Genomic DNA, 15,824 nt, shown 5'->3' with positions numbered 1-15,824 from the left:
TGTTTCTCAATTAGGTCACATACTGATCAATACTTCCTTCCATTTTCTGTGCACGTGAAAACTCTGTGCCTCTCAAACATCACATTATGTTTAGGTATGAAGTGTGCCTCAAACTGTTCCATTCTTTTTTCCAGTTTCATTTTGTCTCCTTCAGCGGCAAATGTGAAGTTATTATATACATCCAGGGCTGCATCATCCACAACATGTAAGCAAATTTATGCTTCAACTTTATCACTTTTCTACACAGCTTCAACTGCCACTAAATACAATCCAAAATGCTGTTTAAATCTGTTCCAGTTTTCAGCCACATTACCTGTCAGCTGAAGTTTCACTGGTGAATGTAATCCTTCCATTTTTTATGCTGTTAGCTTCTCTTCACTGATCAGTTGTGGACTTTAGATTTTTCTTTTAAAGTATTTCCTTCTAATTTCCTTCATCCCATTTCTGACACCATCTTTCATCTTGTATTGATATGTGTTCTTAGACAACACGTGGATGAAGGAAAAGGTTCTTTAAAGTTGTATAAGCAGCTCATGAGGCTACAAGTCTCCAGTACAGATAACATACTGTGTGTCAGCCCCCCGCTGGCAGCCAAGTATAATCAAACAGTAACTATAATCAAGTCCTTTCTAGTGGTCATGCAAACATGATCACTAACATTACACCAGTTTTCTTTGACCTTTGTCATCCTTGATCCCTAAGCCTCAGTTCCACAGGAAACCAAATAATAATGAGAATTACATCAACACATCCCAATGAAGTTTCATTGTCTTTTTCAGTTAGGGTATATTCCCAAGTAAGGTGTATTACTGCTATAGTTCAACCTGATTTATTAAAGTTTCTTCAGGGGAGTTTGCCTGTGAATGTAAACAGAGCTGTCATTTTCCCACTGTTTGCGGTAGCATTGGGAAAAGAAACCAGTCCTTAATCTTAAGGCTCTGGCTATTTTTTTTGTTGGATTTTCTGCATGCTCTGTTGATTGACCAACAACATGAGTTTCAAACACCTGGCAGTAAGCCATCTGGTGAATGAACCAGATTTGATAGTGTTGATTGCAGAAACTTGATGCAGAGTTACTTGTTTCCAAGAATCCACAGTCAACGAGAACTGGTATGATTGCAGCTTTACACTAGATAGTAAACATGTTGTTAATAAGAAGAGGACAATTTCCCACTGTGAATGGAACAGTAATCTGGTGAATGGCTACAAAAGCCAATTAGAATATTATTTGGTTACAACTCACCTTGATTTCAAAGACATTTTTAATACCAAAACTAATTTCACCATGAAAGAGTGTATTTAATCCTTCACATTTCAAGTGTTTTATAATATAAAAACATGCAGAAATGCTGGAGGAACTCAGCCAGTTCAGCAGGTTTCTTGGAGAAGGGCTCAGGCTTGAAACGTTGGTAATAGATCTTTCCCTCCTATGGATGCTGTGAGACCAGCTGTGTTCTGCCCGCATTTTTGCACGTTTTTACTATAATCACAGCATCTGCAGCTGTTTGCTTTTCAGATCCCTCTCCCGAAACCAATCTTTTTTTTCCCTCTTATGAAGCAGTGGCCACAATTGTCCTTGGCCAGCTTTTGTTCACATTGTGATTCTAAGTAGATTGCTATTTCTCTGCCTTTATGTCACTTATGCTCTCAGTAATCAACAACTATGGTTTTGTTCATGCTAATTCCCAACCGTTTTCAATTATTTAAACCAACTTTACATTTCAAATTTTCATTTTCTTTCTCTTGCTACCTTCCAGCTAAGGTTAAAATCACTTGAAGTATAATGTTAAACCAATCTTTCAGCAACGATTGTTGGAAGCTGGGTAAAGGGGCACACTGTTCCTCAGCTAGAACGCCCATCTCCAGGATCCTGAAACTGCTTGTTCTTGATGAAGCTATGCAAAAAAAAATGACACAGTCTAAATATCAGGACATCACTAGGTTGAAATGACTGGGATAGAAAATAAAAAGGTACCTCAGGAAATGTACCCAAAGCTGTGCCTTGTTAACTAGCATAAAGACATTTCAACTTCTCGAACATCACATCGATGACAGTAATTTTGAAAATTCATTTTTGCACCTAGACTATCCTCTAAAGATCATAAAAAAAGGGTAGGTCAGCTCTTATGTGGATAGTATAGTAACTCCTGCATTTGGAGAGTAGGAGAGAATCTAGTGAAACAAAATCATATATTTGAAAATATATCTAAATGACAAGAAAGTCAAAGATGTCAAGAAAATCAAAGTAACCTCAATTAAATAAATCCAAAATGACAATTGTTCGCACAATTCTCCCATTGTTCAATTCTAGCTTTTTCTTCCTCACTCTTGAAAGATGTTTATTTTTTAACATAATGTTGCAAAATGTGGAAATAAGAAATATATACATAAAATGCAGGAAATACTTTTTGGGTTGGCTCCTTGGAAAGCACAAACCAAAGGGTTAAGGTTGATCAAACTAATTTTCTACTTATGCGAACCGACTTTCTGATTATTCCTGGCATTTTTCGATTTTACCTTTGAGATAGAGCCTACCAACTGTACTCTTAATTCAGGAGATGGAAGTTTTGAAGTCTTCATCTTTTATTACTTCTATCTTTGCAGCTGGATGTGGTGTGCGGTTTCTTTTTTGACAGCATCCATGTAGAGAAAATAGAGTTGACGTTTCACATCAGTAATAAATCTGCACCCAATCTAATTTTCTCTCTCCGCTGCTGCTGCCTGACTCTAGGAGCAGCTCTTGGATGGTTGAAGGGGTTTAATTTAAAATTTGCAATACGTACAATGTATTTACTTTTGAAACAAATTGATGCAATGGCAAAAGGGCCTAGGGATAAAGGCAAAAAATATTCCATGAGTAGTTATGGTGTAGAGTGTCGTGGCACAAATGGTGGTGGAATAAATTCAGTGGTGGAATAAATTCAGTGGTAATCTTCAAAGGAGAGTTCCAAATTACTTGAAGAGATACATTTTGCAGGGCTGTGGTGAAATGGCAGAGAAATGTGCAGCCCTATCAAAAAGTCAACCCAGGCTTTAGTTCTTGATTATAGAGATAAGTAGTAATGGCTCAGTGGTATGAAAAAAGTTTTGCATACATGAAGTTGACAGTTCACCTGAGATCTTACCCTTCTTGGGGCTAGAAAACCTGAAAGTGATCTTTTTTGAGAAAATCAGTGTGAGAAGATGAATTTAAAATCTTGTAAAGCTTTAGTAAACTAAATAAGGATAAGCTCTTTCCATTGGCAGCAGGAACCTTTGTTGTTGGCATCTGGTTGCCAGAGAGTGACACTGGTGAGTGAGTCACTTACTGGTTACATGCTTTCTCAGCTGACAGACTTGCAGGTCCTGTGGTTACACAAACATTCAAATAGAAGCAGGAGGTCACTCAAGCCTGCTCTGCTATTTAATGATTGATTTGATTGTAACCTCAGCTCCACATTCCCATCTACCCACAGTAACCTGTCACTCTCTTGCTTATCAAGTGTCTAGTTTATGTTTCTTTGTCACATTATACCTGGTACAGTGAGAAGGGTCCTTCTGCAAGCAATCTAACAGGTCCACTGTAACATTCATAGAACCACTTAAAGCATGTAAAGGATAACCTATCTTGGACCCACCACACCTTCTCATTAGTCAGGAAGTGCAGGAGCACCTACACTTCCTAAGGAGGCTGTGAAGGGCAAGGCTACCATGGCCCGCATCTTGACAACATTTTACAGAAACACAATTGAGAGTGTCTTGTCTGGCCGCATGATTGCATGATCTGGTTTCTGCAAAGCATTGAATGTCAACACAGAGGATCATCAAAGCACCAGAGAAGATTACTGGGTCTCCCTTTCCTCCATTGCTAACATTCACCAGCAGTGTGGCTTAAATAGAGCCCAAAGAATTATAGAGGACCCTTTCCATCCAGCACACAATATCTTTGAACCACTACCATCAAGAAGGTGGTACAGGACCATTAAAATCAGGACTGTCAGTCTGGGAAATAGCTTCTTCCCGCAGACTGTGAGATTGATGGACAGTATCCCACGATCAAGTAAATCACTCCAAAATATTTATATTTATTTATTTTAAATGTTAATCTTTATGTATTGTGACAGAGTATATAGAAATGTTTTTGGGAGATAAATTAGGAAAGGTTTGTTAGAGTAGGTCACATGCAAACACTTTAAAACAGATCTTATTTGAAATACTGGAGACATAGTGACTTCTCACACCTTTTTTGCAAGCGCTTTGAAGAGTGCTCAAGAGCCGTCACTAATGGATTATTGTTTATCAAGGCAACAGATGAAAGAGCAGACTGGAGTCGCGATTGTCTATAGGAGAGTTTTACTGTTGTAAGAGGGTTTTGCAAGCAGAGAGAGTCAAACAGGCTTTCCCTCATTTTCAGTGTGTGTGTGTGTGTGAGATAGAGAGAAAGAAGCAGAGATCGCTTGACAGTATCAGCCAGCATAAGCTGCTGGGACTGAAACAGGACAAGCTGGCAAGCTTTTGAAAGACAGCCTGGTCGAAGCCCTTATGGTTCATGCAAGTGGAGAGGACTGGCTGTCTAATGTTTCACTTGGAATAAGAGAAACAAGAAGGAACTCTGTGGAGACCTGAAAGAAAGAGGTTATCATCTGGAGAACCCTGATGGGGCAAGTATTGTCAGCAAGACACTGAGGTGACTGATGGAAGTAAATCAGTTGTGGATGTCCTGGAACAACACGTCTCTCTCTGAAAACCAACAATAACTTTCCTGAGCAGTAACTATTTACCTTTCGAGCACCAAAACCTGGTGAACTTTATACATGTTAAATTCTGTGCACAGTATAAGAATTACCTGCAACTAGTGAACTTGGAGGAATGAGAAGTGAGATGGGATTGTGAACCAAAGAACTTTTCTGAACTTACACACACATTACATACACATGCACTTAGAATTAGAAGGGGGTTAAGTTAGGTAAAGTAATTTAATAGTGATAAGTTAAAATTTTCATGTTTAAAGGTCATTAAAATCAACTTTTGTTTAACTAACAATTTGTCTCAATGAATATCTATTGCTGCTGGGTTTTTGGGTCCTCTGGGCTCGTAACAGTATACATGTGATTATTATGTGCTGTGTATTGTGTGTGTGTGGTGTGCAATGTGTTCCAGAGACCTGCTGTTTCATCTGGTTATATGTGTACAGTCAGATGATAAGAAACATGAATTTGATTTTGAGAAAAACAAGAACACAATTATATAGAGTTAAAATAAATAAAAAATTAGTGCGATGCAAACGTAGCATGAGAGCACTGTGGTGGAGTCCATTCAGGAGTCAGATGACTGTGGGGAAGAGTGAAACATGAAAGTCTGCAGACACTGTGATTGTAGTAAAAACACACCAAAATGCAGGAGCAACTCAACCGGTCTTTTCAGCATCTTTAGGAGACAAAGATACATTGCTGACGTTTCAGCCCTGACCCCTTCTTCAAGGAATAAGCAGATTGAGCCAGAAGCAGGAAGTCTCAGAATTCAAGCAATTGGGGAGAAATCCAGACCCACAAAAGAAACTGTCTAAGCCTCTTGGTGCATGATTTTGTAATTTTAAGCCATCCGCCTGATGGAATGTGGGAGAAGTGAGCATTTCCGGAGTGTGATGAGACCTTTAGTAAGTTGGCCATCTTTCTGAGGTAGCAAGAGATGTATATGGAGTTGATGGAGGGAAGTTTCCATGATGTTCTGAGCTGCTTTTGATACCTTCTGTAGCTTCTTTCCATCTTGGGCATAGCAGCTCCCATTCACCCAGCTTCAGTAGTACAATTTGTTGAGTAACATGGTGAAATGCCAAAACTCCTTAGTCTTCTAAGATGGTAGTGGTCCTGGTGTGCTTTCTTGACCTTCATATCAATGTGGTTGGTTCAGCTCAGGTCATTGGAGATGTTTACTCCTCATTACTCAAAGCAACCCACTCTTTCCAATTCAACACCGACAGAAGTGTGGTCTCTGACCCGCTCCTGAAATCAATAATCATGTCCTTCATCCAATGACATTGAGAGATTGAAAGACAAGTGGCATGCTGCCAAGATAACCTCATTGTTATTTGAAACCGGACCTTCAACTGTGGTGTCAACTAGCTACCTCTGTCTTATTATCTCTGCTTCCAGAGAAGTCTGGCCACAGATAAGTAGGGGTGTTTGGGGTTCTGGTGCTAAATGGAGGTTCATATTTTGGTTGTCATTCAAGGAACAGTTTTTTTAAAATTGTTACCTGCTGAAACATTTGTTCGGTCTGCAAAAGTAACCAGTTAAAAAAACAAAAATTAGGCAAAGATCTTGAGGGAAGAAGAGATTAAATGGTTTTTTTTTAACACGGTGAGCTATTTTTAAGGTGGATTTTTTTTGGCTTCATGGGACAGAAGATCCATTATCACTATTTGGGGTGGGGAACCTTGCCAATTTAGGAAATAATCTTCACTGTGAATGTATTCGTTCCCCAGAACACGATGTTCTGTCGGTTCACAGGAACAAGGAAATAGATTTCATCCACAACACAAAATCCAACGCAATTCCAGGGAAGCAAAACCCCGCTGTTGCCAGGTTCTTAAACGAGTTTTACAGCGAAGGAAAACGGGATTAAAATGAGCGAGGCTCCGTGTTAAACCATTTAGACAGATCGAGTGGGTATTATTTCAGGATCTGGTTTGTTTGCTCGAATTTGTTCAGATCATTGAAACGACATCGTGAAGTGTCATTTCTGCGGGTGAATTCGAGTCGATCAAACGTTGCAAAGGCAGGGAGGGGATGGGGGGGGGGGGGGGAAGCCCATGAGAAGTCGGTCGCCTTTCATCGAAGTTGGCGTGGGGTGTTCCGTGCAGGTGGTCATCTATTTCTAGCTGGACTGCCACTGGAATCTGCTTTCCGTCCCTGAATCCCGAAGATTCAACCTTTACATAAGTGGCCGAGTGTGATTCGTTTCAAATTCCGGGTGTCAGCCTGAAACGTGATGTAACTGGGCCAGGGAGAGTACTGATTAATTCGGTTCCTCCGAGGGATTGTGTGCTTGTCACATGGGCGAGCTGATCGTTTTAAAGGACAGACCTTGGGCTGCACCGTGCAATGTGCAGAGGGAACCTGCGCCCGCCAGAAGCCTCGGCGATGTGAGAGAAGAAGAAATCAGAGATCGCACCGGAGATGAGTTCCGCTATCACCAAAAGCGACTCCAAGACTTCCCTGCTAAAATGCGGGGCGGCCAGAGGAGACTTTCACGTGGGCGACGCGCCCCGCCGGCGGAGCCGCCGCGAAGACAGGGACTCGGATGCTGAGCGCGGCCAGTGGAGCGACGCGGCCGACGAGCAGCCGCTGGCGGGGGGCTCGACCGAGGAAGCCGGCCCGGCGGGGGGCGGGAAACCGTCCCGGAAGCGAGGGACGGGGGGCAAGTCGCAGGCAGCCGGCGAGCGCGGGAAGCGGGCAGCGGGCGACAAGGTGGCCCGGTGCAAGGAAGGGGCGTTGGAGAGAAGCGGCAGCGAGTGCTCACTCCTCAGCGGCTCGGCATCACCGTCCTCGTCCAAATCCAGCAAGGCCAGCCTCGCCGCGGTGGCCGTCGACCCCGGCCTCAGCCCCATGTTACACTCCGTCTTCGGTCAGGTCAGTGATAACGCTTTCCCTGGGACTTGGGGGAGGGGGGGGGGAGCGCGCCCACCTTGAGCGGTGTGCTTTGAACACACGTGCCTTTGAACAGGCTTGATACCGTTTCTAGGAGCTGTCATGAGTTTGTGGAGAGGAAAGTACCTGGTCGTGGGACGGGAGTGCGTGGGTTGATCTTTAGGAGACCCCCCACCCCCGGTGGTTCTGTCACCAAACAACCGTGCTGAAAAGTTGACCCAAAGCTCTGGAAGAGACTCTCTGGAGGCACGTCGTGGGCCAGTGTGACCCAGGCTGCAACCCCTGCCCTCGCCGTGTATTCGCTTGGTTGGTTGATTGACTCAATCTGCAAATGAAGCTCCTATGAAGCCTGCGCGCAGTTGATCCCAGTGGCCAAGAGATTCGATGTGGCCTCGGGAAGTTTTGGCAGGATTAGCCCTAACCCTCTGCGCGTCCACAACTTGGGAAAATAACGAGAGTGTGTAATGATATGGTTTATTGGATGGACTGACCAGTCCAGGCACGGCCTGGCCCGCCCTCCTGATGACATCCTCTCCTCGACTCCTCCCCTGTGACCCAGGCCATAAAGGTCGAGCCCACCTCTTCCTTCCCTTCCCTGGTTTGGACCCGGGCCAGCAGTCTTGTGTGTAATAAAGCCTGTCGTTCCCCTCAGTCTTTGTCTCTGATCACTGGGGCAACTGGTAGTGGCCAACAGGGAGGAACGCAGAGAGTGAGAGAAGCAAAGGAGAGTTGTTCCCCCCCCCCCCCCACCCACCCCATCTAGAGTCACCGTGTCCACAGATGCACCTCCAGCGCTTCCGCGCAGAGTCCAGTCCAAACCATAGGCAACCCGAGCTCCAGCTCTGAATCTCCTACATGGTCAGGGACCCTCCAATGCCTTCGGCACCCCCTCCCATCCTAGTTTGTACCCCTTCAGCCAGTTGGAGCCAGTCTCCAGCAGCCCTGTGGCTAGTCTCTTGATAGCAGTCTCCAGCAGCCCTGTGGCTAGTCTCTTGATAGCAGTCTCCAGCAGCCCTGTGGCTACTCTCTCGATAGCAGTCTCCAGCTTCCATGGTTTCCTCTCTTCGAATCGTCAGCAGCCCACCCTCCATGTGAGCTGGTCCTTCAGCAGCAGAGCCCCCTCACTGGTCCAACGCTGTGGTCACCATCGCCGCTGGGTTTCTCCTCTGCTTCTCCCTACTCAGACAGTACCTGATCTTCCCATCCTCTAATGCCCTGCTCCAGTCTTCCTCTTCCCTGGAGTCTGCAACCCCTCGTGGCTGCTAACAATTAATAGGTGCCGCCATCTTGGGCGCAGGCTCGTGGTCACGGGATTTCAAATAAAACCCCTGTTGACTCCATCAACGGGCACTTTGAAGTCCATTCGGAGCCGACGGCAGTCAATTGGGCGCTGGACCTTCAGGAGCACTGCACCTCTGCTCCTCACAGGTCTGCACCAGCGGCAGCTTGGTAGCGCTGCCATCTTCCGATTATTGACTCCAACCTGCCCTTTAAAAGCAGAGGATGCTGGAATTATTCTCAGCAAATCTGGCGGAGTGTGTGTAGAGAGAAATTGTGAAAGTTTAAAGGTCCAGAAGTCTTATTTTTTTAAGAACGTTTGATTTTTCTCCGCATTCTCGATTGTGGGTCAAGGTGGCAGTCTTGCAAGTTTAGAGTCTGCAGTTCAATGGCAGGGCTGGATTATATTTTGCTGCCTCACATTAACTACTTTACCCGTCACTTTGTACATCTGAATCGATGTCCCTTCAGTGGACATGAGCACTGATTGGAGTAAAAAAAACCCAACAATCACCGTTAGGGAAACTCGCCAACTCAGGGCTCCAAGGGCTGTACTGCTGCAGAGGTATCACATCAGACCACATGGGAACTTTCCATCAAATAACTGGACAACATTTTTAAGAAAAGGTTTGCTTCCTGACAAAAAATTGGGGATTATGATAGACAACTTCAAGCTGAATACAAAGATAATTTTGCTGTATCACATAGGAAGCTGGAAAAACATTAAATTAACTTTTATTGAATTTAACATGTTTAATCACATAATGATGCTGAACCAAGTTCTCAGATTGACTGAACATGTTGCACAACAAATATGAGGAGCCCAGGGTTTGTCTTGGTCACCAATTTTACAACCAAAGTAGAGCTCATAAGCTTTCTTAATAAGTGCAGTTATACTGTGTCTTTGAGCCTGAAGCATAAACTCCCCGCAAATGTAACAGAATGTATCGCAGCTGATGTGACGTTGGGATTTCTGCTGTATTGAATCTTCCTGAAGACAATAAGTGCTATTGTTAAGTACACTCACTATGTAATTGCCTGAAGAACATGTGCATCAGCATGTGTTCAATCTACATCTGTGTAATGTACAGGATCTGTATAGGTGAGCTGCTTTTACAGCCTGTCTGCATCTATCCTGACAAAGTATCCCCAGGCCCAAGACAACATTTGCATAGCACCTGCACTGAGTGCATGCCCAGGCATGCTCAGACTGACCAAAATAGCTTGCATTGTGGGCAATATACTCGTTGGCTTAAAATATGTCAGGAAATCATAAAAATAGGTTATATCTATTTAAAAAGAAAAGTACATAATAGGAATATTTTAAGGTGATTTTTGTGACCAAAATCCGTAAAATATACCCAAAAGTGTTCAGGAAGTAAAATCTTAATTGTCCAGTGTAATTAATAGCACAATATCTGACTTCAATATTGCCGTCGAACTCTGCAGTCAGCGGACTCTCCCATTAGGGCTAAGAACCAATAATGTTTATCATGGTGATCAAAGAGTAAAATGGAAAAGTTGACCACCGCAAGGATTTGCATCATAGATTGAGAATAAATAGCCAATTGAGTATGAAGAAATTTAATTGCATAATAATAAAAGCACTTGTTGCCTGGGCAATGTACCCAACAGCTGCATGGTGATTAATGGAATCCAAGGTCTTCTCAATCTGGCAAGAAGCTGCTGTTGAGCTGCCGTCTTGTGTGAACTTTTCATGCATCAATTCAGCCAGTGAGGCTTGGAGCTGGCAGTGTGTCCTGTCGCACTCACCAAGAAGGCACCTTCCAGAAAATTGAAAACAAATTCTAGGAAGTGTAGAGGAAGGGCTTCATGTGTATCCTGCAAATAAAACTCCTTCTGCTTGGGTTGAAGATGTAGCTTTTTAAAAAAAAATAAAAAAAAATACAATGGAATGTGCATTCTGAGGGGGTGCCGAGGGCACTGGAGGGTCCCTGACTATGTAGGAGATTCAGAGCTGGAGCTCGGGTTGCCTATGGTTTGGACTGGACTCTGTGCGGAAGCGCTGGAGGTGCATCTGTGGACACGGTGACTCTAGAATGTGCATTCTGTCCCCATCTTGGGGCAGTTTACATTTGCTTAAATGAGAGAAATCGATCACTTGCAATGAAGTGATAGTGCCAATTTTACTGCAACTGCCTGGAATGTTTACACTGACTTTCATCATTCCTTTTCTCCATTTGTTCCCATGGTCATTTAGTCAAGTTTATTGTCATCTGATTGCACATGTAGAACCCGCCAAAACTCCATCCTCTGGTCCTTGGTGTAAAGCACACAGACAGACCACAGATGCAGACAAAAATTCAAATGCAGGACAAATATTTCATTTATACAAATGAATATTTTTTGTTTTCTGAATATGCGAACTTCAGAGGGTTAGCGTGAGCAGTTCCTTTGGTGGTTCAGCGTTCTCACTGCCCCAGGAAGAAGCTGTTCCTCAGCTTGGTGGTGCTGATTCTGATATTCCTGTATCTCTTTCCTGACAGGAGCAGCTGAAAGATTCTGTGTGAAGGGTGGTTGGGGTCCTCAATGATTTTGCACTTTCCCCTTCGACAACGATCCCAGTAGATCATGTTGAGGGGAGGGAGACTCCAGTGATCCTCTCTGCCATTCCTGTGGTCCTGTGGATGGACTTCCGATCCATTTCTCTGCATCAACCATAACACTGTGATGCAGCCCACCAGGATGCTCTGGATAGAGCTCCAGTAGAAGGTTGACATAATGCCTTTAGAGTCGTAGTCTATCAAATCTCTGTTGCTCTAGTAATTCAATTAGGATTGAATAATCTCTTGTCTAGCATTCTGAATTCTTTCCACATAGGAGGAATTCACTCACTCCACTGAGTTTGTTGTGTCAGCTATTTCGTTAATCTCCAAACTTTAGAAAGTTTTCTATTGAGGCTTCTGATGTGCTTTTTTTTTATGCATTTTTATACATCATAACAATAATTTCATGAGGGGAAAAAAACTTCTTCTTGGTTTTTAAATTAATGCTCTCTTCTCCTTTATCTCATCAAACCCCTTTATAATTTTGAACATCTTAATTAAATTCCTTCTTCTGCTAAAATAGTTCAATCCCAAACTTTTCATCAATACCTTTCGGCCATCTTATTCCCATTTTAAATATTCCTAATACATGTAATCTTGTAGAACAGATGCCAAGTCCCGTTTAACAATTAAGTTAAATAGTCCCTTGACTTTCATTCTTCTTTTGAATGGTATGAATAATGTTTGGAGACTTTGTTCAGATTGTCAATGCTGGCAAAATTGTATAGTTGCAAGTTGAATGGTCACATATGCATACATACTCCCAAGAGCAGTAACTACTTGCTGTACTTGCAATAACTCTGGCCAAAAGTTAGACAGCACTGACCATACAGGGCATATTCCTGCCCTATGCAGTTTGGTGTAGGGGAGGGTGGAGAAATGGGAGTTTGACAGAAATGAATGGCAATTAGTCATTGATTAAATGCAAGATAAATATGGCAAATATCTACATCTAGATAGAGGCGTTATCGCAGATTAAAAAGTTACTAAAATGATGATATTTCACCATTTTAGATAACAGAATTGTCCATGGATTTAGCACTGCTGATTCACCTTGGTGCTTTTTGTAGGTCTATGCTTTCTGGGAATAAAGATGCTTGCTGAGATTTTCAATTCAGGCCACACTTTGAAATTGGTTCTTTTGGTTGTTGTAATGTCCAGTGCTGCTTGGAAAGATCATTCTTTTTCACCACTTATTCTCTCACATGCTAGGTGGCCATAGGATAATTTGAATTTGGTTCATCACTGCCCTAGACTAACACTGTTCAATAAGTCTTACTGATTCTAGACAGTGTGAGCTATGCTATTGCATTTTCTACTTGATGGGAAACAAAAGATGAAAGTTGCTTAACAGTTGATTGAACAGCATATTCCCATTTTATACTTCTGATAAAATCAAAATCTCATCAACACCCACTGCCTATCTGTGTAGCAAGCTTTTGTATTTATAGAAGTTTTTTTTATGTCTCACTCTCATGAGTAATTCCATTACTCATTTTAAAAATATAATCTTCATGATCTGGCAGCATGTAGGTGGGGAAACGATCTGTCAATATGAATTACACTGCGTTGTTTGAGGTATGATGGTTCCTCGCTCAGATCTCAAAATTTAGGAAGAGATCTAAGGAATTGGAATTAACAAAGCATTAGATGGAAGTGGTCAGTATCTGTAGAGTTCTGACACGTGAACAGTGTTTATTACTCTCTTCTCTGTTTAGTTCTATTCAATGGGCTGATTGTTGCCAATATTGTCTCACTCCCCCTCCATCCCACTCAAGACCTTTTGTTTTGGAGAGTTAATGCTTGTAAATGCCCAGGGCTGTGCTTATGGGGATCTATACAGGGGTCCCAACTGTACATTATCAATACCAATGATTTGGATGAGGTGATCAAGCGTAATACGTATATCCAAGTTAGCTGATAATGGAATACTGAGTGGAGGAGTGGTTGTATGTAGAGTGCATCAGGGCTTTAAGCAATGTAGCCAGGTTATGTGACTGAGATGATGGAATATAATGTGGGGAAATTGCAGGATCATCTGTCTTTGTAGGGCAAGTAGAAAGGCATAGTAATTATTGAATTGTGAAAGATGTGAAAAGTTGTTGATCAGAGCAGCCTAGATCTTTTTATATCCGGATGATGGGAAATTAAAGTGCAGGTATAGGCAACCCCAAGTTACAGGGATGTTAAATTTCTGGAAAACAGGCCGGACGAGCTCATTGACTTCTTTGCAGGCTTCAAAAGGGATGATTGTCATACGCCCTCACGAAGCCCACAGAATCTGGCAACTCTGTGCTCCCAGTTTCTTAAACTGATGTGAAACTTCCGGAGGCCAAAGCCTTGGAAAGCATCTGGTCCAGACAGCTTACCTGGCCTTGTGCCTTAAACCTGTGCTGTCCTCTGGCTGTCAGGAGTTTTTGCAGATATTTTCAACCTCTTGCTGCTATGATCTGAGGTGCACATGATCAGCAAGGTGACTTGCCTCAAGGACAATCAGCCAAAGGCACTTGCATCTTCGATGATGAGGTGCTTTAATATATTGGTTAAAGAGCAAATCATCTCCTGCCTCAGGAAGGTTCTGGACCCACTTCAATTTGTCTACCATCACAATGGGTCAATGGTGGATGGCATCTTGCTGCCTCCCCAGCTCTGCTTTAGGTTACCTGGACCATAAGAGCATTTACTTATTGTTGGCTGTTGTTGACTACAGCTTGACATTTAACACCATCAGACCAGCAAAACTAATGTTCAATCTCTGTGATTCTGGATCCTTGATTTCCTCATCTGCAGATACCAATCAGTGCAGGTTGGTAACACATCTCCAGCAACACAGATGGACCTCAGGACTGTGTGCGGTCCCCTGCTCTACTCCCTGTACACGCATAATTGTATTGCCAAGTTCTGGTCCAACCCAAAGACCATAAGATGTAGAAGCAGAATTTGGCCATTCATCCCATCTTATCTGTTCTGCTATTTGAATCGTGACTGATGTATTTTTCCTCTCAACCCCATTTTCGGGACATTTCCCCATTACCTCAGACACCCTCACTAATCAAGAACCTATCAACCTTCACTTTAAATATACCAAATTACTTGGCCTCCACAGCCATCTGTGGCAACAAATTTCGTAGATTCACCAGCCTGTGGCCATTGTCAGGTGAATAACAAGCAAGGATGAGTCAGAGATTACGGAGATCGAAAATACAGTTGCAGTGACAGGACAAAAATCTTGTCCTCAGCATCAGCATTGCATGTGTGCCCCACGTCTGCATGTTTAAGAGCTTTGTTAGGCTGGCAGTGGTGAGGGTTAGTTCCTGTGAGTCTACATATCAAGTTCAAGATCAAATTTATTGTCAGAGTGTATACATTACACACAACCCTGAGAATCTTTTTCTTGTGTGTCAGGCAGAATTTCTACTTGTTGGTCGTGTAAACTATACCCGAGAGAAAGATGCTTGCACAAAAAAGAGAAATGTAATCAAATTGTGCAGATACAGAAAAAATAATCAGTAATCTATCATGTGTAAAGTAAGAATCCTTAAATGTGTCTCTGAGTTTATTGTTTAGGAGTCTGGTGGTGGAGGCATAGCAACTGTTCCTGAACCTGGTATAAGTCTTGTGGCACCTAATCCTGTTTTTTTCAAATGGCAGCAGTGAGAGCAGAGCATTGTCTTGGGTGGTCTGGATCCTTGATGACTGCTGCTGTTCTCCAATGGCAACGTTGCATGTAGATTTTCTCGGTGGGCAGAGTTTTGTCCGAGATGTACTGAGCTGCATCCACTACCTTTGTCAGAGCTTTCCGCCCAAAGGTATTGGTGCCCCCAGATTAGGCCATGATGCAGCCGGTCAGCGCACATTCTACCACATGTCTGTAGAAATTTGCCAAGTTTTCCAATTTCATTTACCAAACCTCCACAAATTCCTGAGGAGGTACAGGTGCTGATGTGCTCTCTTCTCAATGACAGGAAATGTCCTCTGAGGTGGTGCCTTCCAGGAATTTAAATTTGCTCACCCTCTCCACCTGGATTTCTCCTGAAGCCAACACCTCCAGGCAAACGTTTAGAAGGCACGCCAATGCCTCTACTTCCTAAGAATCTGAGGAGATTTGGGCATGTCATCAAAGACTCTTTTGAATGTCTGCAGGTGTACTGTGGATAGAATATTCATTTGGTTGCATCATGGCAGCAAACTTTGCCAAGTCCATCACAGGGCACCAACCTCTCATCCAAGTGAAGTACTGCCTAAGAAGGCAGCTAACATCATAAAGAACCCCCATCTCTCTGGTCACAACCTCTTCTCGCTGCTACCTTCTGGCAGAAGGTACAGTAGCCTGGTCCAGCACCTCTATGTT

The 15,824-nt window shown here is 43.1% G+C and overlaps 1 protein-coding gene across 3 annotated transcripts in view; it reads left to right on the top strand.

The window, feature by feature from the left end:
* Positions 1-6,798: 6,798 nt before the first annotated feature.
* Positions 6,799-15,824, top strand: part of cabp1a (calcium binding protein 1a) — a 149,521-nt gene continuing 140,495 nt past the window's right edge. For all 3 annotated transcript variants that reach the window (XM_069932968.1, XM_069932967.1, XM_069932971.1), the window contains exon 1: positions 6,799-7,610. In XM_069932968.1, coding sequence (XP_069789069.1) covers positions 7,158-7,610 — 453 coding nt within the window. In that variant the 5' untranslated portion in view covers positions 6,799-7,157. The remainder of the gene's footprint in view (positions 7,611-15,824) is intronic.

The sequence above is a fragment of the Narcine bancroftii genome, chromosome 4 (genome assembly GCF_036971445.1).
Source record: "Narcine bancroftii isolate sNarBan1 chromosome 4, sNarBan1.hap1, whole genome shotgun sequence".
NCBI classification, from domain to species: Eukaryota; Metazoa; Chordata; class Chondrichthyes; order Torpediniformes; family Narcinidae; genus Narcine; species Narcine bancroftii.
The sequence above is the reverse complement of the archived record's forward strand: the minus strand, read 5'-3'. Positions and strand labels throughout refer to the sequence as shown.